The sequence below is a fragment of the Acipenser ruthenus genome, chromosome 2 (assembly GCF_902713425.1).
Source record: "Acipenser ruthenus chromosome 2, fAciRut3.2 maternal haplotype, whole genome shotgun sequence".
Taxonomy (NCBI): Eukaryota; Metazoa; Chordata; class Actinopteri; order Acipenseriformes; family Acipenseridae; genus Acipenser; species Acipenser ruthenus.
This window is the reverse complement of record NC_081190.1, coordinates 32,668,930-32,695,744: the sequence shown is the minus strand read 5'-3', so window position 1 is coordinate 32,695,744 and position 26,815 is coordinate 32,668,930. Positions and strand designations below refer to the sequence as shown.

General features: G+C 38.2%; 1 protein-coding gene across 7 annotated transcripts in view; it reads right to left on the bottom strand.

The window, feature by feature from the left end:
• Positions 1–572: 572 nt before the first annotated feature.
• The window catches only part of LOC117420888 (zinc finger and BTB domain-containing protein 7C-like), a 95,404-nt gene continuing 69,161 nt past the window's right edge, over positions 573–26,815 (bottom strand). For 6 of the 7 annotated variants that reach the window (XM_058994249.1, XM_058994236.1, XM_058994256.1 and 3 more), the window contains 2 exons: positions 10,339–11,571; positions 573–3,447 (listed from right to left, as the gene is read on the bottom strand). In XM_058994249.1, coding sequence (XP_058850232.1) covers positions 2,805–3,447; positions 10,339–11,555 — 1,860 coding nt within the window. In that variant the 5' untranslated portion in view covers positions 11,556–11,571 and the 3' untranslated portion in view covers positions 573–2,804. Of the gene's footprint in view, positions 3,448–10,338; positions 11,572–21,771; positions 21,990–26,815 lie in introns of those variants that run through there. The other variant, XM_058994276.1, reaches the window with a different exon arrangement.

The following is a 26,815-nucleotide window of genomic DNA, read 5'->3' as shown; positions in this document are numbered from 1 at the left end:
CAGAAATTCATGACCTATTGTTTCTCAGTGTAAAAACTTCCACATTACTTTTACTGTTTCATTTTTTTCTAATAAATGAACTAGGTGCCCTTGTTCTAACTCATATAACTGTGGCCTATAAAAACAATATAAAATTAAGAAGGTAAAATATTAAGACCTCCTTCACTGAAGTACTGTACCAAACCATTAAAGACCAGGGGAAGTCAGCCCTAACACTTAAGGTCTCCATACACAGGACATGATGCGATTTGTCTGGCGATAAAATTGTATTTTCACTGCGACACTACCTTTTACACCAGTGCCCCCCCATAAAAAATATATTAACAACTATCAGCAAAACAACTATTGGTGTGTCTGTATGAGACAAAATGAGTTCAAATGTATTCAAATTAGTTGTGTTTTTCAATATAATATTACAAATAACAACTACGTTATGCATATATGTAAACATACACACGCATATCTATGGTTTAATTATGATTATATATATATATATATATATATATATATATATATATATATATATATATATATATTATATATATAATAATTAAACCATATTTTATGTTTTACATGTTTTACTGTAAAGGTTATGTATTTAATCACAATGTAATGTAAAGCATCCAGAAATGATAAATAACTAAGTATCAACACTACGATTAAATAAAATCACACGTATGATAGTCCTGTTATACAGCTAATAAAAATGTAGAGTACATAATAGCTTTTCAGAATACTTATTTCAGTAAAGGTAAACAAATCATATACACCAGCTATATCCAGTTCCCTGGAAATGGGCCCAATTTTCCCTCATTGCCATGTCTTTATCATTTTTGTGTCCTTTATTGTACAGCTCTGGGTATTTTGATACTGCAAGAATTATTTTTTCTTCTGCCACTAGGCACACTAGGGAAGCTGTTCCTCATTGGTCAGTTCCCTAACTGCCGTGCGACAAAACCAATCCTATTTTTTTCGCATCGCTTCTGTGTTGCTTCAGCGTCACACGCTTGTCATGGTGCGGTGCGTCGTACGACACATTCGCTTGTCGCATCGCGTCCGTTGTGTGGAGACCTTTATGGTCAGTACCCAGGATAATCCTAACAACATAAGACTGTTCAAGTGTATATTTGAGCTTGCATGGAACAGAGATCAAAACACAGGTCCCAGACCCATTCGACACTCCCTAGTGTTCGGGAAATTGTATAAATTCTATTATTAAAATATAGCAAAGGCAAATTCAAATATTTATAAATATCTAGAAATGTCATACATCTATAGTTGAACAAACAAGGCCAATACAGGTCAAAAATATCAACAAATAAAAAACCAGGGCTGACAATCCCCCCTTTTTTGTTACCGAGACAAACTTGTTGAAGTAATTTTCTAAACTTCGTTCTGTAATGAGTGCTCCTTAAAGTCACATATTCTTTAATTACACTTTTCCATGTTTATATATGTAGATTTAAGGGCTACATGTTTATCCCTCTGTGCATAATATACAAAATATAGTATTGGGTAATGTTATTTCTTTTTTCATGTTGCAAAACTGAATCCCTGGTGAAATGCCACTCAAGGCCACACAGTTCAAGAAAGGAAACACTTCAAGTAAGACAGGGACTTACATTTCGTAACTAAAACCTGCTGGTCACCAGAAAAGGTTACAAAAACCAGCTCAGAAACTTAAACACTGCTACCCACTCACGTGTGCCTTCCCTGAACAGAAGACGGATCATGGGATGTGCAACACTTTAGCGTCTATACACAGAATCAATGTGACCAAGTTTCAAATCCTCATCAAAATCAAGAAAGAATGCTGTGAAGCAGATGGCTCTAAAATGACTAGTTTGATACACTGACTTAAGGACAAATGCTGAATGCATTTTCGAGTCGTAAATAGTACTCCACATTATCTACTTTAAATAAATATATAAAAGGCAAAACATACTTTATCAGTTTATTTGAAAGTTTAAATTTTTTCTTTACCACATAACCTATTTTTGTAGAGTGGTGTGTGTGTGTTTTAAGCATGCAATTTCTTGATTTTGAATGTGGCCTTGTGGTGCATGGCTGTTTACTGTGTGACCCTGGGGTGGCAGTTACCTGCTAAAAATGAATTGGACTAAAAACAAAGCAGGCTGTTAAAGTGAAGGGATTCAAGTTTACAATACATGAGTTTGGATGGTCTGTACTGCACAAGTTCAGTCAAACCTAAAAAAAAATCGTAGCTATCCATTTGAAGTGTATGAGTGCTAGGCAAAAAGGTTCAGAAGCACATTTTACAACAGAACCAATGCTTAAGGTCCAGTAAACAAAGTTGTGTTGGATACTTAATGAAGTTTACCAAACATAATAGCTTCCAGAACTTAAAATGTATAGTCTTTACTAGCCTTTAAAAAAATGAAAAGGTAACATAAGAAAATCTATTTTTTGTTACATGCGGCAATAAAATTTTTACATATGCCCAGGTGAATGCAAACAAATATGCATGAATATTTGCACGTGGCTGCCCAGAGCAAAGTTCCTGTCAGTTGGCCAAGCAAATAAGTTTAAAAACAATTGTCTTCATTATGCTTCACAATTAGAAACATGTTTGTGTGAAAACGTACACTGCTACCCAACAAAACAAATAAGGTTCTAAAACAATGACGGCTAGTTACTGGTAAGTATCAGTGGTACAAACACTTTTTGCCTCGCACCAATAAACCCTGAATCACTCAATCAAGTGGGGTTGTCAGGAATCAGATCTGCAAGTCCATGTTTTGGTTTTCCCCTTTTCGTGTATGTGTGTATTTATTACACTTTTTTTAGTTACTGGCTTCTGGTATGGAAGAAGTGTGTCCAAGCCTTATGCCCCACGGGTCAGCAGCGGAGAAGAAGGTGCGGTGCGGGAGGCTATCCTCGTGGGCCAGAGCAAAAGTGAAGACCCCTCGGTTCCGTTCTGCTTCCAGCATGTGCTTCCTTTCAGAAAGCTTCACCTCTGAACTCTCTATGCTGTTGTCCAAGTCCTCTACACTGAAGCTCAAACCATTCCTGCTGCTGCTGCTGTGACACCGTTCTTCCAAGAAACGTTTGTCACCAGGGCCTGCGATATCCATGCCAAGGGTCAGGGGGAGGTGCCTGCCTCCGGCCTGCTGCTCCTGCTGGAGAGGTCTGTCATTGTGGCAGGCACCCTGAGCATAGAGCGAGCTAGCAGAGCGCCAGGCGGCAGGCTTGCGGCCTCGGCGGGGGCGTGAGACTCGACAGCTCTGCCTCTTGATGTGGCGGTGCAGGTGGTCGGAGCGTGTGAAGCTCTTGTAGCAGTGTTCGCACTGGTAGGGCCGCATGCCGGTGTGAATGCGCAGGTGGTTCTTCAGGTCGTAGTTGTGCACAAACTTGGAGTTGCAGTGGATGCAGATATACGGCCGCTCTCCTGTGTGCTTCCGCATGTGAATCTTTAGTTTGTCTTGCCTAAAGGAGAAAAAAAAAAGAAAGTCAATTTGGCCTTGTGACAGAGAGCGAATGAATCCTAGTCAACAATCTCCCTCCCGACCTGTGAGGGCATGGTATAACAGGAACAGTGTGCCCCGTACTGGATGGTTTGGCAGTTCATTCCAGGGTCAGTCGGAAGCCAGCCATCTAGGAAGGGGGCAGAGTCACAATACCAAAAGTCATCGCCCTAATGCGGTATGCGATGTGTCAGTCATGGATTGGAGGACACGTGATTGAACTAGCTATCGCAGGGGGCGTGACTAAGGGTATTTCAGGGGATGTGACGATGCAATCTGTTCCTTTGTTATGGTTATCGTAAGGACCAGTAAAGGAAACTGTGTTTGTCATTGTTATACAGCTAACACAAACTGGGAGCTGTCACTACAGGCCAGCCCCAAACCCGGACTACAATGCACCACTTTCACTATTATTGCCTTGCACCACACCTGCACTAGGAGCACTCACTATCGGGAGAAGTGACTGTGTCTGTGTTGTGTGTTATGGTTGTTGTATTATTTCGGGACTGAACCCCATGGTTTATATGCTGCCGATACACATCGCTGTCTAGAGCCAGTACTATTATTTAATGGTTTCAAACAGTGAACAGCATTAAAATAACTGTTTGAACCGTGAACTTTGTGTCTGTTGTTGTTTGGAGCACTTGCATCACCTGTACACCTGCGCACTGCAAACACCTCGTTTACAGGCCTTCATAAGTGTTTGCTGTACAGGACCTTTGCATTAATCTGATACAGTAAAACCTGTCCAATCCAGCCTCGATTGGGACCGGAAAATTGGAAAAAAAGATATCCCTGTACATAAAAAAAAGATGTAAATGATAACTATATGAACACACACAAAAAAAGTATATATATATATCTATATATGTATATATATATATATATATATATATATATATATATATATATATATATATATATATATATATATACTTTAAACACAACAAAGCCTCAACAAAATCTTTACCTGTTATTAGCACAAGCCTGTTAAACCATTCCCCTAGAAAGACGCTCACTTGTTCGTACCTGCAAAAAGTATTCAGGCACTTTCTGCTGGCATTCAGGTTTTCTCTGTGTTTCTTTTAAGTAGGCTTCCTTCCTTTTCAGAATGTCTGAAATTGTTTGTTTCTTCACTTAGCTTTTTGTTTTGGTTTTGGCCTTCAGCCATTTTTAATAAGTACAAATTTTAATTCAAGAGACAAGTCGTTGTTTTTTTTTTAATATTTTATATGCTGTTCAACAACTGAACAATTCAGAATGTCCCTGGCGGGACTTGTGAGTATATATGCAAGATATACACAATATATACGCAACATATACACAACACCTTGCTTTAGTTTTTTATACTAGTTTTAAATTTAGAAAAGAAAAATCACATTACCCGGAGTTGGATTGCAGTCAGATTTACATTGATTTTAGATGAAGAGACTTAAAAATCATGCCGGCTTCCAGAACAGATTGATACCCTCTACATTTTCACAATTGTAGAGGGTATCACACCATTCATTTCAATAGGGATTTGGGAAGAACCCAAAAATCGTGCCAAATTATACAGAAAGCCGATTTGTAGAACAACTGGGTTAGGCAGGTTTTACTGTATACAGTAGAAAGATGAAATAGAAAACTGAAATCAAACTGATTTACCATTTATGAATAAATAAAAAAAAAAAAGCTTGACATTCATGAAACTGTTCTGGACAAATCACAAATCATGCTGCATCTCTCATGCTCAGTGTTAGTGAAGTCCTGATCTGACAGCATGTAACACAGACTCTTATGATTACATGTTACGGTTTATTTTTCAGTAAAAACAAGTTTCAATTGCAGTGAGTTCATTCTGCTATATTTACGATATTAAATACACCACAGCAAGCACATTGTCATTTATCTTAGATATTTTCATTAGCATAAATCTAGCGAATGGTGTTTTTTTTTATTACAATGAAGTACGCTGCAGTACTTTTTATTTTTAATTCCCTTCATTTTTTTATCAGCAGTACACTTCCTAATTACAGTTCCAAGTAGTTCTGTGCATTCTGCTTTCACATTTCTCAAAATCGCCAGTTGTAAACGTTGTTTTCCTTGCAACAGCTGACCCTGCTTTAGTACAAAACTCACGCTACATTACTGTTTTTCATTATGGTAACGTGTCTGCTTCTTTGGCGGAAGAGATATTATCATCATCATCTAACTAGGGAATCTGCTGCGCAATTAAATGATCCTTAAACTCCTAATGGTAATCACTGTAACTAAATCAATTCTATCTGGGATACAAGATGCAACAGACGAAAAAATCAGTTTTTGTTGACTCAGAACTTTATTTAGGCACTCTATGATTTGACTGGCGAAAGACAATGTTGCTTTATTAGAGTTGATAAAGATACTTTTTTCAGCTTGGTACTGTAACCTTTTCACTTCCTTTTTTGTTTAATTATAGAGCTTTATTTTTGTTTTTCGCTGTTCTACATTTTTTAAATGGAACTGTTCATTTGAAGCATTTTGACTGTTGCAAGAAACTGGGGTTCCCGTATTCTGCTGGTGTGAATACAGTATACCTCTCTGCACTTACAACATTTGTATTCGATTAAATTGTTACAGTCGTTCTCACACATCAGTTTATGAAAATATGTGATGTGTGCTTTTTTATATATAGACTGGTCATGTGGCATTCATAAATATTGACACATGCTTTTAAAAGGGAGAGGCAGCATTTTTGTGCCTAATGCCGAAAAAACTTTTTTGTTGTCGCATTTGCAACTATTTTAGTCGCAGTCTGGAGCCCTGCATCATCACTTCTCATTTCTCTGTGATTCAGTGATACAAACAGATTGATACATTATGATGGTGCGATTGAGGGAGTATTGTGGCTGAGGAATCATATCATCATAAAGAACAACTACCAGTGTGTACCAGTTGCAAGCCTGTCACATACCAGTACTGGTACGCGTACCACAGGTTGAAAACCACAGTCCAGACAGTGTCTGCAATCCACTTCGACAGCCTCTGATTGGACAGGGCTTGTCCATGGAACAGACCCATAGCAGGTAAACAGCTGCTCTGTTTGACGCCAACCCCGAGTCCGGTCAACATAGTACGCTAATGCCCTAACTGGGCAGAGTGTGTGACGCGTCCTCTCCCTGTCAGATTGGAAAGGTGGTGGATGAAAGCCCTGGGCATCCAAGTCCTCAGAGGCTGTGAGGGACAACATGTCCTAACGTGCCAGCTCAAACCCATGCACGGCCATCTGCACCCTCGGGAGGGGGGGGCTGGGGGTGGCAGTGCAGCAGTGGGGTCCCGCAGAGCACATGAGCCGCATAAACTGAGGTCCCTCAAAGCCTCTTTTGTGTGTTCCGTACCTAAGCAGGAGATGCACTTATCATGCTTATCCTCCACTGGAATATTGCTCTTGTATAAAACTCATGGATGAAACCCAGGCATGGTGCAGAGAGCCGGGTACAGAACAGCAGTTCAGTGAATGTGGTAACATTTGAAGTGTGCACATATTTAGACAAATACAGTGACTTAAATTTGAAGAGCATGCATATTTAGGTATAAACGGCACTTGGCCCACTGTGTGCAGTAAACACGGTACAGCAGAGCTCTCCAGCTGCTGAAGACACACTGCAGCGCATGCAGAGATGCACTAGAAAAGAAAGCAATCTCTGCCTTTTTTATATACTGGTACTGACTTGAAACCAGATGCAATCACCCAATGTCCGTGCAGGATAGCTTCGGTGGGCGATAGGTACTGGTCTCGGTACCAATCTGGGTTTCTCAGTATGAATCGGTGACCGTTCGGGGCGCTCTTGGGACCAAGAGTAAAAACACTGGTACTGATGGCGTGGTACTCCACACGGCCAAGGGGCACACAGTCAATCAGTACAGGCTCGGTACTGAGCCGTGGAGGCAGGTGGTGGTGCGCAGAAAAGTGACTGTTCTGCAGTGAACAACTGAGAAGAATGCACAGCTTGAAACAGCGATTTAACGAAGGGGCCGATATCTGCTAGCTAACTAGCTCATACTAGAAACCTGGGGACACGTCCTCCCTGGCTGATCGACTTCTGTCAACACAGCCACACAGTGTAGCTAAATAGCGTTTAACACTAGTAAGTATCTAGTCTTGAAGTGTGGAGAAGCTGCCGATCAAGTCAGGCAGCTGGAACTAGGGGCTGTCTGTGCACACAGGCTCTGTAGCCTAGCAACATGGAGACAGGCCACTTCTGCACTGAAGCACTCTCCCTATAACGAAAGAAATGAGGAAAAGAAAAAACGATTTACTTTTCTGTCCTAATGTTAGTACCACAAATATTTATTGCTCTCTCTCTTTTGCTTTTGGCAATAAAGGTAGAGAATAAGAATAGAAGAAAAGGCTCCGGAGGAGCACAGCAGCAAGGAGCGGGAGCGCTAAGTTAGCCAACAGGAGGGAACTGGATCCCGGGGAAGGAGCAGGGAAACCCACGGCTTCCTGCGCTGCACAAGGCCGCGGTGGGAAGTAACCAGAAGCAAGGGCTAAAGGTACAGAGAACACGCAAAAGTATGATACATACTAGAAGCGTGAATACTTTTCCTGAAGGAAGAGGGAAATCTGACACAGTGCTCTTCTCAGGCAAAGCTGAAAAGAAAATGGCGATGATCCCTTCTGCTCGTTGTACGTTATTCCCTCGGGGACAGGGACACTGGGCCTGATGCAGCTAGGGCTCTGTCAAGCAGCTTTGACACACGTACTCTGGTAAATCGGGCTACACAGAGGTATCTCCCAATCGGTAATGGAATAACATTTCGTGCTTGAAAGGGAACTATATACGTAAATAAAATGAAACAAACACATTTCTTTATTTTTCAGTTACTGTCATATTTGTTTTGACTCCAAAAATACCAGGTAAACAACATAAAATCTGATTCCTTAAAAAACAAAAACAAAAAAACAATGCAAAATGTATACCAGGTTTTACTTCAGCTCACTTTGCTTGAAATTTAAATTGACCTGATTATTTTTAAGCAATCCCCTCAGACGGGGCTCGAGTCGCAACTTCTCTTGTTCTCCCCCAAAAACCTACATTAGCTACTATCTTCAACTGCAAAAAACAAAATGGATGTTTTTTTACATGTCTCATGCCATCTGACCTGATCTGTCTTCTCACGCCATCTGACCTGATCTGTCTGATATGCCATCTGAGCTGATCTGTCTGATCTGCCCAGTGCGAATTGCCATGAATCAGGGAAAAATTTTTTCATGGTACAAATTGGTTTATTTCACTGCATATTGCTGTCTAAAAATAGGTATTTCAAGATATTTCACGATTAAGCATAACATTTATTAAAGCAGAAAAAAATTACAATTTTCCTAAAAAACCTTAAAAAAAAATTCTAAATTGTAAAGTTTTTTTTTATGTCCACCTTTTAAAGACATTCTATTTTCACCATCAGTGAATCATCAAACAAAATAAAAATCTAAATAAAAGGTAAACATATCAACAGACAGGTGAAATGTCCCCTTGTTGTACTGGATCTACAGAGTGATCTTTAGCAGAAGTATTTACGATCTTTGAAGAAGCTGGTGTCTTTTTGTCTGAAGAACTTTTAAAGAAATCGTGCCGCTCTATGCAGTGTGTTCAATCATGAAACCAGAAGCAAACTGAACTGGCTGCCTGGTTCCTAAATGCAGAGTAACAGGTAGTGCGTCAATAAGGCAATTGTTTGCTGTTTTAATTTTTACACTATTCTTTCAGAAATGGGAATTGTCAGAGGGAACTACACAGTACACGGCAATCGGTAAATAACAGTGAAAAAAAATTTAGCGGTGTGGCTCTCCAGCAGCAGGTGGAAATTTCAAAAAGCTGTCCTGTTATTTAGAATCCCCCTGTCTGGGCCACAGGGATACACAGACACCTCAACACTCCCTTTGCCCCTTGTTGGGACAACAAAATCTATTTAATTTGGCAATAGTTGGCAATAGCTGTCTCTTCCAAACTGCAGACAAAGCAGAATGAATAACGAATGATCATTTCTGCTGTTCTAGCCTAACTTGACTGGCTGGTGCGCATTACTATGGAAACAAGATAAGGGGGTTGGTTCCACAAGTTCAAAAGGATTGGGTAGGAAAGATCAAAAGGGGTGGTGCAGATTCTGCCAGTTTTGAAGAAGAAAGACTTATTTTAGAGCCTAAGTTTTGTTGTATATAGAGTGAACGCTTAGGTCGCCAACATGGTGCGTTTACATCTACGCACCATATTTAAATTGAAGTTTGCATTTTGCGACCTGGCGACCTGAATTGACCCACCTTTCCTGGACTGTTAGCCTACAACGATCTAGAATGGTTTAAACAATATTTAACTTAATTTGGTCCACTAAAACATACTTTAAAAAAAGGTCCGGAAAGTGCAAGTATAGGGCCACAGAAATGTAGCTGGCATAGACTTTAATGTTGGGTTATGTTATTTGTCAAAATTGGTAATAGCGAGGTATGGCAGAAGGAATGTAAAGGTATGGTAAAGCATTTTAAAAGTGCATTATAACACACTAGAATGGCAATAAACTAAAACTATTTTTAAAATGTGATATACAGACTGTATCAGTAAAATACAATTTTACAAACTGCTGTCATGAAAGCTTTCAACAGTGTTTCCTACAATTAAAATATACGTTTGACAAGACACCAAAAAAAAAAAAAAGTTAGTGCTCATTTTACAACACAATGATTTATGTACTTGATTGGTCACTTTACAATTTAAGGTTCTGAAATATTATCACAGTGTGTGTATGTTTGCGTGTGTGGGTGTATATGGGTGATGGTTTTTTAAATGATATAAGTATCTAAGCACCACAATGTAACAGAAATGTTTCAACCCACCTGGTAAAGCGGACCTCACAAATATTGCACATGTATGGCTTTTCTCCAGTGTGAGTCCTCATGTGGCGGGGCAGTTTCCCTGCCCCCTGGATCACTTTGTTGCAGATGGGACACTGCTGAGATGCCTTGGACTTCACCTTCCTCTCCTCCTCCAGCTGCCAAGGGGGGAAGAGTCCACCGAGGTGGGAGGCACCTAAGAAGTTCAGGTAGGAGCTAAAGTCTGTTTCCTCTTTGATGTGCCCCAGCTGACTCCTGGCTCCGATGCCCATGATGTCCTTCAAGAAGTCGCTAGGGAACACACTGGCGGGAAGATCTTCCTTATGCTCCTCCTTAATATTTACCTTTTTGATGACCAAATCCAAAGGTCCGTTCTCAACCTCTTGGTGGTTGTGATTGTGGTCCAAGATCTGGGGCAACCCTGGGAACTCCCCAGCCCATATAGGTGGAAGGAAACCGGGTATAAGTGGGGAAAAAGGCAACCTTCTGTCTTGGGTGGTCAGTTTAGGATAAAGCCCTTCTTGTAGCAAGGATTCAATCGAGAAGTTCCTTAAAGGCCCAGATGTTCCACCCTCTAGGCTTTCTGATTCCTTTTGTCTCTCTGTGAACTGTTCTACACTTTCAGAGTCCCTTGGCGTTTCTCTGAAGAGATCCTCTGTATGTTCAGGTTTCAAAGTGCTTGGTGGGCAATCCTGGATGTTGCTTGCCTCCTGTGGTTCCTGCTTCTCTGAAGCCTCCATTGCATTCTCCTCCTCCTCCTCTTCCTCTTCTTCTTCTTCTTCTTCTTCTTCTTCTTCAACTTCTTTTTTTTCTTCTTCATCAGCCTGTCTGTTGATGTCCATTATCTCAAGGCACACATTAATGACACACTGGATCTCCAGCATCTGGGCAGCACTAAGGATGTCCTTGATGTTGGCAGTGGTGATGGTGAGCGTGGAGGTGTAAGCAAATTCCAGGATGGCGGCCAGGGATTCTGGGGTGACAAAGTCGATCTCGTAAACACTGTGCTGCTCTCCTGCAGTGCTCACGGTAAAGAGCTTCTTAAAGTACTGGCTGCAGGCGGCCAGCACTGAGCGGTGGGTCCGGTACTCCTGGTCGTTCACGATCAGGGTGACGTCACAGAGCAGTCCGTCGTGCCTCTGCTCATTCAGGCTGCAAAGCACCTCACTGCTGTGGTTGGGGAAGGGGATCCCAATGAGGTCATCATCTCCAATGGCCATATTTTCATCAAAAGCTCTGTAAAATAAAACACATACAAAAATGTAGCGAGCAAAACTAATATTACTTTAACAATGCTTTCAATAAAAAATGCTACACTTTTTTACTGCAGTGAAGTGAGCATTTAAGTATATTAAATTACACATATATAATGAAAGGCGTGTTGGAAAGTGACACAGGTGACCTAATGAAAAATGGGTCTTTAATGAAGAGGCGAACCTCATTGTTGAACTAGGGAGTAGCCAGCTGATTTAGCAGAAGTAAAACACAAACAAACCCTTCAGCTATTTCAGGCTGCACACCTGGAGTTAGACTGAGTTCACATGGAGCAAAGCAGCGGGGGAGTTTGCTGGAGATCTCACACATTTAGGTACCAGGTAACATGTGAGAAGCCTGAACAAAGGTAGAGGCTGTCTCTGAGCAGACTGAAGAGAGTACAATCAGTACCTTTAGGTCTTTGTCAAAATTTGAAACATTATTAAATGGAAATCACACTGTTAAATGTTACAAATCTATAACAAACAACTTACAGCTATGGCCAAAAGTTTTGCACCACTCTATAGCATTAACTAATTTTGCTTCATAAAGTCAAATGAAACCTGCTGAATAATGTTACGTTAACATATTGAATTACATACCGATTTGTAGTTTTCAATATACTAAACGAAAAACTGACAAAGAGTTGAAAAATGTGACATTTCGAAATCTAACATTAATTACTGTAAGACTATTACGGCTTCCGTTAAAAAAATGTGCAATATCATTTTTAGCATTTTTTTTTTTCTTACATGACGTTAAATAAAATATCTAAATTATGTTCAAACATTTTTTTTTTATTGTCTCAATCCCAAAATAGCCTCAATTAATATTTTGAGAAGCTTTTGTCTCCCCCCCCCCCAATTTGGACTTAAAAGAGTAAACACCTTGATAATCCTGTCACACTGTTCTGACCCGAATGCTTTAAGATGCATCATCACAATCACAAAAAATGATCTGAAGAATATTGAAGCATTTTACTTCACAAGCAAAAATGCTAAAAGTACTAAATTAAATAACCTGTTCCACTTGCTACTTGCAAGATCAGCAATATAAATTAACCATCAAAGTAATACAGGCTTTCTTTTTTCAATATAAATGGTTTTAATATTTATGGCATAATTGGCTGGTTTCACAGAACCAGATTTGTGCTAATCTTGGACTACCCAATGCTAACTTAGGTAAAGCAGTCCAAGACCAGTACTAATTGAGGTACGTGAAACCAGCTACCAGCTAAATGTATTGTAACAACTGAATTAAAAAATATATATTACAGAAAGCAAAATTCAACAAAGATACATACCAAAGGAAAGCTGCATTAATCCATCCAGTTCTCAGGATAAAAAAGATGCTACTATCCTCTGTACCACTATTACAAATAAATGCCAACTAATAAAACTGGCAAGCTCATTTATGATGTAAAATACCACTGAACGCCTGACGATTTTCCAGGTTTCATGTGTGTGTGTCACAGTGCCTGTTAATGCACTTCTACTAGTATTTAAGAACAATGTAATCTGCAAAATAAAATAAAAATGCGTATGTCTTACACTCCCTCTGCCTCCCTTTTTTCAATGTTAACATAACATCAACTTTGCCCGTTGAAAAAGTCAGTCCACCCTAATTCTTTGCATATGACAAACCCTGTTTATCAATTACCTTTTTACAGCAGACATGTTCTACACATGTACGAAACAATATGTTGGAAAAACATTACCTGGCATATTTTTGTTGACAAGATATACCAAATCCAGTTCCTTGGCTTGGCAGAAAAATTGTCACATATTATGTCAAAGCCTCATGTATGGCCCCTTTTATAATACACATCTTTTAAGACATAACCTGTACCTCATGCATATTTCCCTAGCAAAAACAGTCCTACTGTGTATTTAAGACTATAACCAGAAATTCCATAAAAACAAGTACATGAAAAATAAGTATTGTACTTGTTTTGTCCTTCTACTCAGATAAATCTGCATACTTGTTATGGATACTTATTTTATTTACTTGTTTATTGTCATTTCTTGGCACGACCAACAATGCATACCATTTCTATATGTGTACAATACTATTGGAACATATTACTGTCATTTACACTTATAATTTAATCTTACATACTTATATTAAGGTTGGCTTGAAGAAATACCAAATAGCACAAAATAAATGAAAGTATTACCATAATGGTACTTTTTTTTTTAAAGGTGCTATAAGGATAGCAACACTAGAATTGAAATCACAGCCTAATCCCATGTCAAAATGTGTAACATTCATTTGTCAAAACCTACATAAGGGAACCAGAGATTTACTGTTCTATATCTTTCTTCCCACTGTGGTTGAAAGAGCTGGATGACCTTGTGGCGCTATGTGCTCCTCGCCCACCCTCACAGTCGCTGGTGATGAGGGCCCTGAAGGAGTGGGCCAAACAAGGCCATGGGAAAGTCAGCTCTCATGTATGGCACTGCAGCTGCAGCAGTACGGAAACACCTACAGCAACCTCCATCTGCAAAATCCAGACTCATTTTGCATCTTCAAACAAAAACAAGTCGACTTACAACAACTACTCAAACAGCTTGCGATACTGTAAATATAAACAAGCATGAAAAGCAGAAGCAAAATGTATCATGAAGTTGAATAAGCACCATGCTGTGACTGGGAGGTTGAACATACTAACCAGTAGTCATGGTGGCCATGAATTTCAAAGCTTTTCCAACCATCAGGGAGGGTTTTTGTGGCAGGGTTTTAACTTTGACTGTTTTTCGTGTTCCGAGCAAAAACCAAAAATGGCCAGGAAGGATGAGAACAGTCGCAAAACCCCAATTTCGACAGTATGAGGGATGTTATGCAAATGCAGTGTGTACCTAATTAACATACTCCCCGTCCAAAAATCAAAAGGGTTGATGTGGTTGGATTGAGTATTTTCCGTTTAAAATGGTTCTGCCTGTTTCATAGAGTTCTAAGGAGGTGGGAACATATTTCAAACAGACTCAGTGGCTTTAGCATCGGGTTGGTACTGGGTCGGAACCAGGTATGTACCGGGTCAGTTCGGTACCATGTCAGTACCGGTTCAGTGACTGCAGCACCAGTTCAGTACCAGGTCAGAATGGGGTCGAAAATAACGTGTATTTTCCGTGAATATAAAAAATATTATGTACAAGTTTATACTATTACATTATAGAACCGAATAGGATTTTACATTTAAAAATAAGCAAAGTACTGTACTTTGCATTAGATTTTTCCATTGTATTCCATTTATAGAAATGTATATTTTTATACTGATTTTGCATTTACTATTTAAGTTATACAGTACAGTACTACTTTTATTTGATATGCCGGATATTTGCTGCAGTGTTCAATAAATGTAATTGGGAAACATATTTTATATCGTTATGTGCACTTTGTTATAATTATGCACAAAAAGCATATGCTTTTAGTGTAATGACCCCCCACCCCCCCCCCCCCGTACAGTGCTTATTTTCCCTGTCCCCCTTTAAGTACATTCTACTGGGGGATTATATATATGTATATATATTTTTTTCTAGCACTGGAGACTCTTCCACTGAATCCTATTCATCAAGTGGGTAATTATGCTGATTAAAACCACTGTCAACTGCACTTGGCCTGTTGTTGTCTGAATTCTCACTAATTTTGAAACTGATGTGCCGAAACGACTCTAATGTGCAATGCTTAGTTGCTTCCTGATTGCATTTCAATGAATATAAAAGAGCTGTCCAGAATGATTTTTAGAGAAAACATCCATCTTCTCATTATGATATTCTTTAACAGCCACCTGACCTATCACCTTGAGAGTGAAATACTTCTAAAGTGATGGTCAATGTCATATTCTCTAGAGCGCAAGATATATACTGTATATATATTTTAATGAATATTTTCCTTTAAACCAGAGAAAATATTCACATGAAAAAGATCTAGTATGCGGAATAGCTTTTTATAATGAATGCCCTTGCAAAGTTTCCTCAAGTTTGGGTTCTGAATATATAGCCTTCATTAGGCCTACTATTTATATAACTGAAAGGTAGGGTGCCTAGACTTTGATAGCCTAGCGAAATAGTGTTAAGGGATTCGAATATCAAGATCGATCATACATGGACAGGCAATTCTCATGATATAGCCTTATGGTATGTGAGACATGAGTGAGTACAGGGGTTTATTGAATTGATCTGAATCTGAGGTGGGCAAAGCTGGCCCTTCCAGACCAGCTCTTTGTTCCAACCATGTTCTACATTGTTTAATTGAACTAATGGAACCTCATTCAAGGCTGTAACGTAGTTCATTATTTTACAGTACCTGTTAAACCTGGAGGGGACTGGCCCTCTAAATACCTCTGTCCTTTAACTCACTCTCTGGTGTTTTACATATTTCTTTACAGATAGAAATTTCCTAAAGGAGTTTTTACAGCCTTGGCACTCAAATGTTAATTATCTCAGTGGTGAGTGATCTGCCAGTGTTTCTATCAATTTGGCCCCATAGTATATAGACAGTCATACAGGTACTAGATATACAAGATATTCATCCCCTTTAGGGAGAATTATGCATTTTTTTATGAGCTACTGTACCAGATCATCAATTAAAATTGAATATCCTGCCTGTTATTAATTGTGCAGATAAATTATACAAGGTAGTCCATCAAACATTAATAATAGCTTTTCATGTGAGTTCTGAAAAAAAAACAGGAAGGAAAAAGGGGTCAACTACAAGTTTCCAAAAAACATATCTTCATCTTTAATCTAGCACAGTCCATAGTGTCGCCCACTCTTCTATTGATAAAATCTATGCATTGACATGATTCTCTCCTGTATGTATAGGATGGGAGTTGGGCTTCAGAGAAGTTGTGAGTGCCTTAGTGAAGGTAATCAGTAAGGTCTTAATATAAACATGAGTTTTGATAACTTCATTTTCAAAATAAGTAGTCCAACTTCTGGAATGGCTGTGGCTCTGGTTGAGGACCACATTTATTATAATCTCCAGGGATAGTACTTTATGTAATGGCTATACAGGTGTTGGGCAAAAGACACCTCCCATAATACTGCAAATAAGGAGCATAGGACCACGCTGGGCAATCACGACAACAGTAATTTGTAGTGCCTAATCTGTACTGTTTTAAGAGAAGTTGTAGTCCTTGAGCCACAGCAGTAATTTGCACGGTTGTGCCATATTCTTTCCATTTTTTAATAATGGATAAGCGCTGTCAGGATTTGCCATATTTGCTGTCTTACCTGTGTTTACTGAAACTGACTGGCCAAAGAGAGGCAGGTTTTATATATTACAGTTTGTTGGGGATTGCACAACAACATTCATTAGTCACATTAAGGACAGCCCACTTCCACAAAGGTTACACTTACATTTTTAATCTTTTGTCCAATTATATTTGGTTTAAAAGGTTGCACAGTGCTATTAAGCAATATGTAGGAGTTCTGTGATATGTGTAAAGCCTGAACATATTTCCTCAGCTAAAGGTTCATTTTGAGGTGATCCCTAACCAATCTGTCCAGTACACAGCAGCAGCCCCAGTGTGAGCTAATGAGGTCAGGGGTGTAGAAAGTAACTTGGCATCAGGAAGTAGGCAGTGTTGCCATGAAAACCTGATTCATTAGTTGTCTAACTTCACTGCAGTAATTTGTGAATGATGTAGTATGTGTTATTTATATACGGTATCAGCCATTATGTTTTTTTATATATATATATGAATTTTCTAAACTTTTAGGCCCATCTAAGTAGAGGATACTGCTTTCGTAAACAACTGGTTTGTGTTAGACACAACTGAAATGGAAAATTATATCTTTGATTGTTTTCAGTGGCTTAGAGTAAAAATAAGACTGGAATGCTAGTTCCTTGTGATTGATTAATAAGACATGTTCAATCTCTTGTAACATGGTAATTTGTCAACTTAAAATGCTTTTCACAGGCTTATACCATGCATTTACAATTCTTTACATTTCCTCTTTTATGATTGCTTATGTTTGACACTGCTTTCACAATGCTCTACGTCACCTTTTTAACATGACATACTGTATTAAACACACCTAATTTATACAGATCCAGGGCAACAAAATCAGATTTTTTATTATTTCACAGAGCTTTAAGGGCTCAGACACTTCGAAAGCTAGTTCACAAGACACTTCTGTAGTTTAGTTTCTCTGAAAACTGAATTAAATGGTTTTCAGTAAAAATAAATACTTTGGATTTCTACAGAATATTTTTCTTCACTTCACCATTTGTTTTTAGATGAATTGATTAAACCTGCTAGTATAGTTCAAATGTAGCCAAAATATATACTTAAATATAATCGTTTAATCATTTAATATAGTTCTGCTAAATTAGTGTTGTATCTGGAGTGGATCATGGCTTATCTCAATGCAGCAATAGCTGATTCAACAATAACTACATTTGTGTGCTGAAGAACACCCAAGGCTGGACTTACAAAGCAGCAGTACATCTGTGGCTTTGAAGTCTTCAGGCAGAAATTCATTTTTTTATGAATACGGTCATAGGTGCACAACATGTTCATAAACTTTTTATTGCTAGATGCTGTGACATTTGTTTGCTTGTAAATGCCACTGTATGTATTGAACTGTAACAATGTTTCAGACACTCATAAAAGGTGCAGGTACTTTCAGACTGTTCCCCCAAAGCTGCTATATTAGAACAACAGAGGGTTCATAATCTAGGACTGATTTTATTCCAAAACACGATTCCTTGGCTCGGAACCTTCAGTTTAACAAGTTGATCATCCCGTTTGTTTACCAAAGGTAGTTTTTGTTTCAGTTACATTTCTTACCTCTTGCAGGTACATCACTCTGTGAGCCAAACAGGTGTGATCCTGCTATGACTACCCACAGCAGAGACACCTCCCACAACCCCATCTACCTTATAGCTTCACAGAGAATCACACAATTTTAATGTTTTGGAATAATATTAAAAAAAGTATGTCCCACCATGGTTGTAAATACAAAAATCAGAGCTATCATAACAAAGTATATGTAAAAATGTAAATGTTGCATATTGACAGAGAGGTACATCCAGTCTGGACTATACATATAAATGCTTTACGAAGAATAATTAAAATAATGTATATGTTCACCATGGGCTTATAAGGTATGGCGACAAGTTTTCTAAAATACAATATCAGCCATTAAAGGGAAGAAAGAAAGAAGGGAAGGAAGAGAAACCAGTAAGCCAGAGATTTCCCTTTACAACCAGTTCAGTAAACATGAGGCTGGTTGCACTCCCGGTCCCCACACCCATGATGAAACCCCAGCCAACTCAAACATTGGTGGGCTGAAACAACAACCTTGATAACAGAAATCTACAATGCAGAAAACTCTCACCCGCCCTTAAAAGACACATAACTGTATTTGCTTAACCAACTCTTCTTAATTGTAATGCAAGGAGGATCTGAGGAGGATGTGCCTCATAGCCAAGGGGAGGGAAGTCTTTTCTACCACAGTCCTGTTTTGTAGCTCCCATACCTTTAGGACTCTAAATCCCCAGTCCTACCATAGATAATCTGCATAGACATATCATTATGTTTTACCTTTATCTTTTGGAAGTTGATTCATATCAGGACGTACGATGTACAGTATTTCTTAAACCTACAGCTCTCCAAACTGGGCCCAGTGGAGTGGATTCAAATGTACACTTCTTCTTTTATCAGGGGTATTGATAGGATTTACCAGTGGCACTTTACACTTTACCACACTGTATATGTTTACTGGTTGCAACTGCCACTGTAAAATGGTATGTGTGAATGTAAATTTGGCAAGGATGGGGTTACAGCACTACCCTACCACAGTATTACAAAAAAAAATGCATGGTTCACATAGTCTTTTATGATTTTTTATAAGAAATGTTGGTTAAGCTCTTCTTTCATGATGAACAAATTAATAGTTATCCGTTTCTAAAAATGCTTCATACCACAATGGGGTAGTGTAGATGTTTTAGAAACCATAATACAATTAGGCAGGCCTTCTGTTCACATATGCGCCCTTGTCAATTAACTCTAAAAATGTCTCGCTTGGAAATAACATGGTTGAGAAAAGTATTTGTTGGCACTGAAGAGGACTGGAAGAGCACTATTAATCTGAAAAAGAGTGATTACATTGTTAATGAGTATGAAACCATGTTCCAATTATTGAACAGAAGGTAACCACACAGGTCAAACAGTATCTGTCCCCAGGCAGCCGCAAAACAGTAACAACACTGAACCAGGACATAAAACAGATGTAAAATGTGGGATCTATTATGGTTAACTTATAAAGGCGATCTGAGCTAGATATCTGTCTGACTTTGCATGTTTGCTGGACTTCAATCCATAGCAAGTTCTTAACAACTATCACTGTACAGAACAGTCATCAGGAAACTCACATTTCATTTTGGATTACCATTTATTTTTAAATAATGGCATTTATAATAATTATATGTGGTTCTGGGTTATCATACTCAAATGCTGAAATATTATCATTTTTTTCTAAATGTGCCTTTACCTGGTTTTGAGCTTGACTGGAGAAGGGATGGGGCTGTATTTCTCATTCCATTCAAATCATGTGTCAATGTGACCTTTCAACTTTGCCAGCCTCCATCTACTATTTCTGTCTATATTTGCTGAAAATAACTATTAGAGCAAAACCCTGAATTATTGTAAATGCCTGCAATAGAAAGGGAAATATAAAAAAGCAATTTTAATAACCTTTGAAGCTACTTATTCTTTAAGCAGTTTACCACCAGCTTTTCCAAAACTCACATTACCATGTACCATGCTTTTATATGGTTTCTGTGTGCTTTACTGTGTATTGCTTCCCCTAATGACTGGCATGCTTTTCAGTGATTTGCTTTATCCCTGAAGATACTTGTGAGATGAAATGATCAAGGAAATGGCACAGTAACAGATTAACTGAAAGTAAGGCTTGCACAATTAGAGCTTTCTTTAACGTGTCTGAAACCAGATATATTTACATGCAGTGTAAGATCTACTGCTGAAACGATAGACAACAAAACTACTTAACAATGTTATTTGAGGGACATCTACACCAAGACCAACAACAAAAACAATATTTTGTAAAAACAAAAGTGAAAACCACACAGGACTTCACAACACATTGCAAATGCGACGTACATGTTTGAGCACTCTAACTTTTCACGCCTCCCTGTGCTGTTGACCTTGTGTTCTTGTTGTATCCACCCCCACACCAATTCTGCTCAAGTTGTGCTCAAGGTGTCTTGTGCGCACAACGTTGACAGAAATACTGGCTTGAATTGAGTTAGAAATGAAAATAATGATTATTTCTGTGATGTGCTCAGACCTGAGCTGAAGCTAACAAAATGCACAGCTGAACCAGCCACATCATGCTTTAGTGTCAGGCATTGTACCATTATCTATAGAGTGACGACTTATGAAGTACACCACACCTAAAATGTTAACAAGAACAGATAGCATTGAGCAAAAAGCTTTTTTTAGTCTTTCCCGCCCCCACTCCCATTCATCAACGCAGTACACATACAATTACCAGAGTGAAAGTAAGACAGAGAAAGACTTTTTGTGTATTTCTCAATAAAACCATTTTTAAGGGAAAAAAAAATACCACTGAATCATGCCTGTTTATCAAAGCTATTGAAAACAGGGTGCCTCGTATTATTTTCAAATAGTCCACGCTGGTTTTGTAACTTTACAAAACTAGTAGGAAACTACTTGACATTATGTGAATTTCTGATTTTTTAAAATAAAATAAAAAAACTGTCTAATTTGTAAGACTGACGGTTTAATCTCCCTTTCACAAAAATGCTGCAAACTGCACACAATGTTCTATATAGGGGTCAGTGCAGTGTGTTTTGCTTGGCTTAAATCTTGGACATGGAAATTTACAGTATATTGCTTACTTGAAATCCAAACTATAGTATTCTGAAGTACTGTATAACAAACACTCAGTAGTGGTACTCGGTATGTATTTTCGTGATCTTAAATAAATGCTGCATTTTAATTTTCTCGAGACGCTGTCTGTGTTACTGCCCAGATACTCTGTGAGTCACCATAATACACATGCTGCTCTGCTGTAATTCTATTTCAAAGCTTTGAAACACAAAGAAAAAAACCCTGCTGCACAGCGACCTGTGTCCCTTCAAATCAACCATGAGCAGGCTGGCTAATTCGTTGTAAAAAACACCACCCACCTTTTAATTGTTCAAGTTTCTCCCTGAGACAAGAAGTAGGTGCAACGTGACCTTTCTCATCTCTGTATCAGACCACAGAGAAGCCAGCTTTCCATTCACAACTGCAATTCATCATACACCACATAAAAATTGAAAAAAATGGAATATCCAGGTAAAAAAGAAATTAGATGCAATTCCTTTTAAAATAGCCTAGAGGGGAATATACAGGCAAGAATGCTGCTTGTGTACCACAGCAGGGAGAAAAGTAAGAGCACTGCAATGCTGAGATGTCGCGCCACCGGTTTTTATAGCAGGGTGGGTAGCTGAAAGATAATAACACCCCATCCTCCTCCACAAAACAAGTTAAGCACAGTATGTAATAAGCTCATGGCTCAGACACCCTTTGATTTAGGTCAGACAAAATGAATTTTTAGTTTTCTGTTAAAATGACTTTGGCAGGAGGAGGCAAAAAAGAAAGTTCACAATACTGTAATGTGGCCCCAACACAAATTGGAGCCCTGTGGTATTTCTTAATAGAAGCAGGAAAAGGGAGGGGGGAAGGCATGTACATTATTATTATTATTATTATTATTATTATTATTATTATTATTATTATTATTATTATTATTATTATTTTGCAATGTCTATCTTTACAACCAATGATTCTGGTTTGCAAATGGAGATGCATATTTTCATTGCCACAAACCTTTGATAAAGCCACCGAATACTGTGTCATTTTAAACCAACTTAAGTAACACGACCCTGTTTCTGTTGGTTTAATTTTTTGCAGCAAGTTTGATTTTGGGGGGTTTCTTATTGCTTTTGTTGAATTTTTCATTGATCTTTGGTTTCGTATTTCTCATCAACTACCGGTAAAAGAAAAGAAGAGGACAGGAAACCAGACAGTGAGAGAGTTAAGAGGCCTATTTATCAGTCTCATTAACATCAGTCCAATGAGTACACACACTACTTCACAATTAAGGTTATTTTCTAAAGATGTAGCATCCCATATAGTTTTTCAATTTTTTTTTTTTTTTTAAATTTAGTACAAAAAAATATATTTAAGTAATGTATTCCACTTTGTAAATGTGACTTTTTGTAGCTAAAATGACCTTTATTTAACATAAACTAAACAGATGTAGTACAGTGCATTGAAGACTAAACTATGTAAAAATATACTAAACATTCACAAAGAAAGCTATATTTTAATGTAACATTTAACATGGGATACTTCATCATTAAGCAATAGATCAAACACAGTGGAGGCCATCACCAGTCTGGTAATAAGTATGAATGGACACAAGCCAAGCACAATAAATAAAGCATATTATGCTTTGCAAATCCCTATAACCAAACAGTCATTATACGTCCATAAAAATATGGATTTTAATTTACATCATTTTGTAGTAGTGTAGGGGGTCGTGGCATTGATATAATCACTTATCACACTAATGAAAGAGACTGGAGTTATGTGTTTCAGTGCTGTGCTTTGAAAGCTGACAAGGAGATTTGCCCAACAGTAAACCATCACGACAGTTTCACAAAGCATATCTCATTTAAGAGGCATGCAAACGTGAGGCATAAACCTAAAACTAACACAATCACAGGGCCAGTAACCAATAATAGGAAACCAGAGATTTCAAAGTCAAAACGTAAAAATGAGATGGATTGGAAAATAAAATAGCTGTCGATTTTTGAATACTATATCATAATGCATTGACTTTCCTTTCTTTCACTAGAAGAGTGAGGCCACTTTACTACTTCAAATGACTGAGTTCCGGTAAATCTGGGAGTTCTAGGATTGTATTTCTGTTTCTCATATTCACACTTTATATTAGATACCTGAATATTGGATCTTTCCAATTTTTTTCACAATGGTTTCATAAAGTAACAACTGTCAAAATGTAAAGATATATGTTTTAGAATCCTACAGGTCATCCTTTCAAGAATGCTTTGGTGTAAAATACAACCACAATTTCTCTATTAGCTGTGGAACATGTTCTCTAGGGGGTTGCTTTGGGTAAAATGCAATATATAGTTTAATTTGTTTTTGTTAAACCAAAACTATTAAATAGCTTGAGCAGCCGCGTAACTGGAAAAAGCTTAGAGGTAATTATTTGGGATCTGAACACGTAGACTAGTCTCAGGTGCAATTAAAGCCAAAAAGGTGTATAATAGTGGGTATATTCTCCACCCTCAAGCCAGACTGAGAGACCACTGTCTACACAGATTGGAGGGTAATGCAGTCTTGTTGCTTATTCAACCTACAGCCCCTACAGAGCAAAAGCTACTCATTACTCTAAATGAGTGCCAATTTAAGGCAGTTGTCTGACATAAGCATGAAGGACTTGACTGAGAGTGGCTGAATTCAGTCGATATGGGACCACATGAGAACAGGTGTCAGATCAAAATAACTTAGTAGCCAAATTCAATGCAGTTTTCTCCCCAGAATCCTGCCTTTTATAGTTTTAAAGTAGCTTCTGTATTTTTGAAAGCGCATTTTCCTTCAGTTCAGTCTCTAACCAACAGGATTGACAGTGACTCATCACAGACAGAAACAAATAGTTTGGACTTGTACAACGCTATTATTACAATCTCAATGGAATGGCATCTATCAGCATAGACTCCTAAAGGTGTAAAATACTTATTTAAAAAAGGGCATCACACCCCTGTGCTTCAATGATGAAAAAACATCCATCTGCTCTGGTAGATATTGCTGGCTCAACATTGAATAGCTTCTGACAGCCAATTGATCCAGATCTAATGCATAGTCAATCACAGACCACATGGTTTAGTTCCTTTGTATGAGATCTCCATTCTGTACCACTGGAGAATTACAGACTCCAAGTGAAACAGTCAGACTCCAGGTGGTGCTAAAAACAATTTATAATAAAAAAAACCTAAAAAGTAATACCTGCAAGCAAGATTCCCTAGCTACTATAATCATTTTAATAATATTGTAAGAACAATCATTTTCCAATGGTCTTACACCACAGTTATGAAGTGTTTTACAAAGTAACTGACATCACAACAAAACTAAAAACAGGAACTTCTGTACAACACAGCTGTTTTAAGGGAAACTCTATGAATAAGGGGGTATTCATATACACTTAAATTTAGAAAGGGGAAGATGCACCTGATACTGGGCAAGTTGATTCCTTTGCTACAGCTGTAAATAAAAAAAGAGCGATCTGTATCATAAAAAAGCAGATCATGATCTACGTCCCTAAGATATGAAAATGTAAATGTGACATACATAATATCTGCAGACAGATAGGAAGGAACCTCCATATATCCCCAGATGAAATAAGAAATATCCTTCATGCTTCACAAGTGGATAAACATGTATGTACAGACTACCAGGCACTTCCACAGCCAGAGCTTTGTAAGCACATAGCTATAAAACACTTAACAGTGCATTATGCATTAATGCTAAAACATTATTTGACAAACATCAAATTACTTAAAACTCATTTAACCATTGAAGAATATTCTTGGGAGTATATATTAGAGATTTTTTTTTTTCTTTTTCCTCAAATCTCATTCCATTAGGTGCTGGGATTAACCTACCAATAGGTTACTTTACACAGTATTCTAAGTGAACTAAAGCATTATAAAACCCACACTTATGGCAATGTATGCAACCTTACATTCTGTTTTTTTAATTACCGCTCCTCAGTGGCGAGATACTGATAAGAGTGGAGTCCACGCAGTTACCTCAATGACTGCTACAGGAGTGAAGTATCATCATCATCTACAATCAACAGAAAAGCCACTGTTTTCTAACACGCATGTAAAGAGAAAGGCTGTTCAGATAAAAAGAAGATAAAATCAACAGCAACGGTCTGAGGATCCTTAGTCCGACATTTCATTTTAATGACATGTTTTGAAAGATAGGAGAAAGCTAAGGGGTCAGTCAGTACTGCAGATTTTGTCTCGATCGAAGCTCTGATAATTAGGAACAGAGCAACTGCAACGGTATCAAACCAGCAAGAAAAAAACTGTTTTTAACTAGTTTTATACAGTTCATTTAAGGTCTTGCCTTTCCAATGGCACAGGAGGTACTCCATTAGTATAATCTGCTGTTTAGAGCCCCTGCCTTCAGGCCAGATCACAGGGGTGTGCTGACACCTTTGAACAATGGGACTGGGGGTGGGAGAGAGGGTTATATTGTCAGGGTTATATGAAAAAACGCTCATGTCAGTTACCCAGAATCCTCAGTTTAAAAGTTTCCTCGTCAAGTCTCAGCTCTCAACCAAAGAGAGATACAGCTTTTACATCAAAAGCAAGTATACTGTATTAAGAATAATTCTTTACTACTGAAGTTGGCAAGCTTTATCCAGTTTTAGAAAGCAGCCTTTGGTTTAGGATGTTGTAAATCCCGTACAGCACAGCAAGGCAGCACTTAATAGCACTAGCTTTAAACTGTCCCATGACACCAGCAAGAAAGGCTCAGGCATTATTTGAAAAGATAACAAACCCAGCAAGCAGCAGCCTGCAGCAATTAATATGGACTGTTAGTCAATCAGCCCTGAAATTCTGGCTGGGTCTGTAAGAGCATCCCCCCTTCCAAAATCATACCCTCAGAGACCGACAAATACAGGCTTTCTTGAACAGAAGCCTCTCTCGTTATAATGGTGAGAAAGCAAACAAATGGAAAATTAACTAAAAAAAAGAAAAAAGAACAACAATTAAGTATTTAAAAAAATGTCAGTTAGCTCTAACTTTTACCTAAGTGTCTGACATTGTGGGGTTTAATATGTTCACTGAGCATTCTTTATTGACATTTATTATTTTTTATGACCTAAGAACTGCCTTGCCAAAAATTTATGAAACTGATACAGAAATGATATGTTCTCTATCACAACTGATCATGCATATTCATGTGATTTGTCAACGTGCCACTCAAGGACATTTCTGGTGTTGGAATAGTTCAATTTATTCCCCTGGGAAGGATAATTAGCTTGTCTGAAATAAGCAATCATTTCATCTGTAGTATTTGAAATAAAATCATGGATCTGTCCAGTGGAAATGCTGCATTTGTTCTCTGGTCATCACAAAAGCA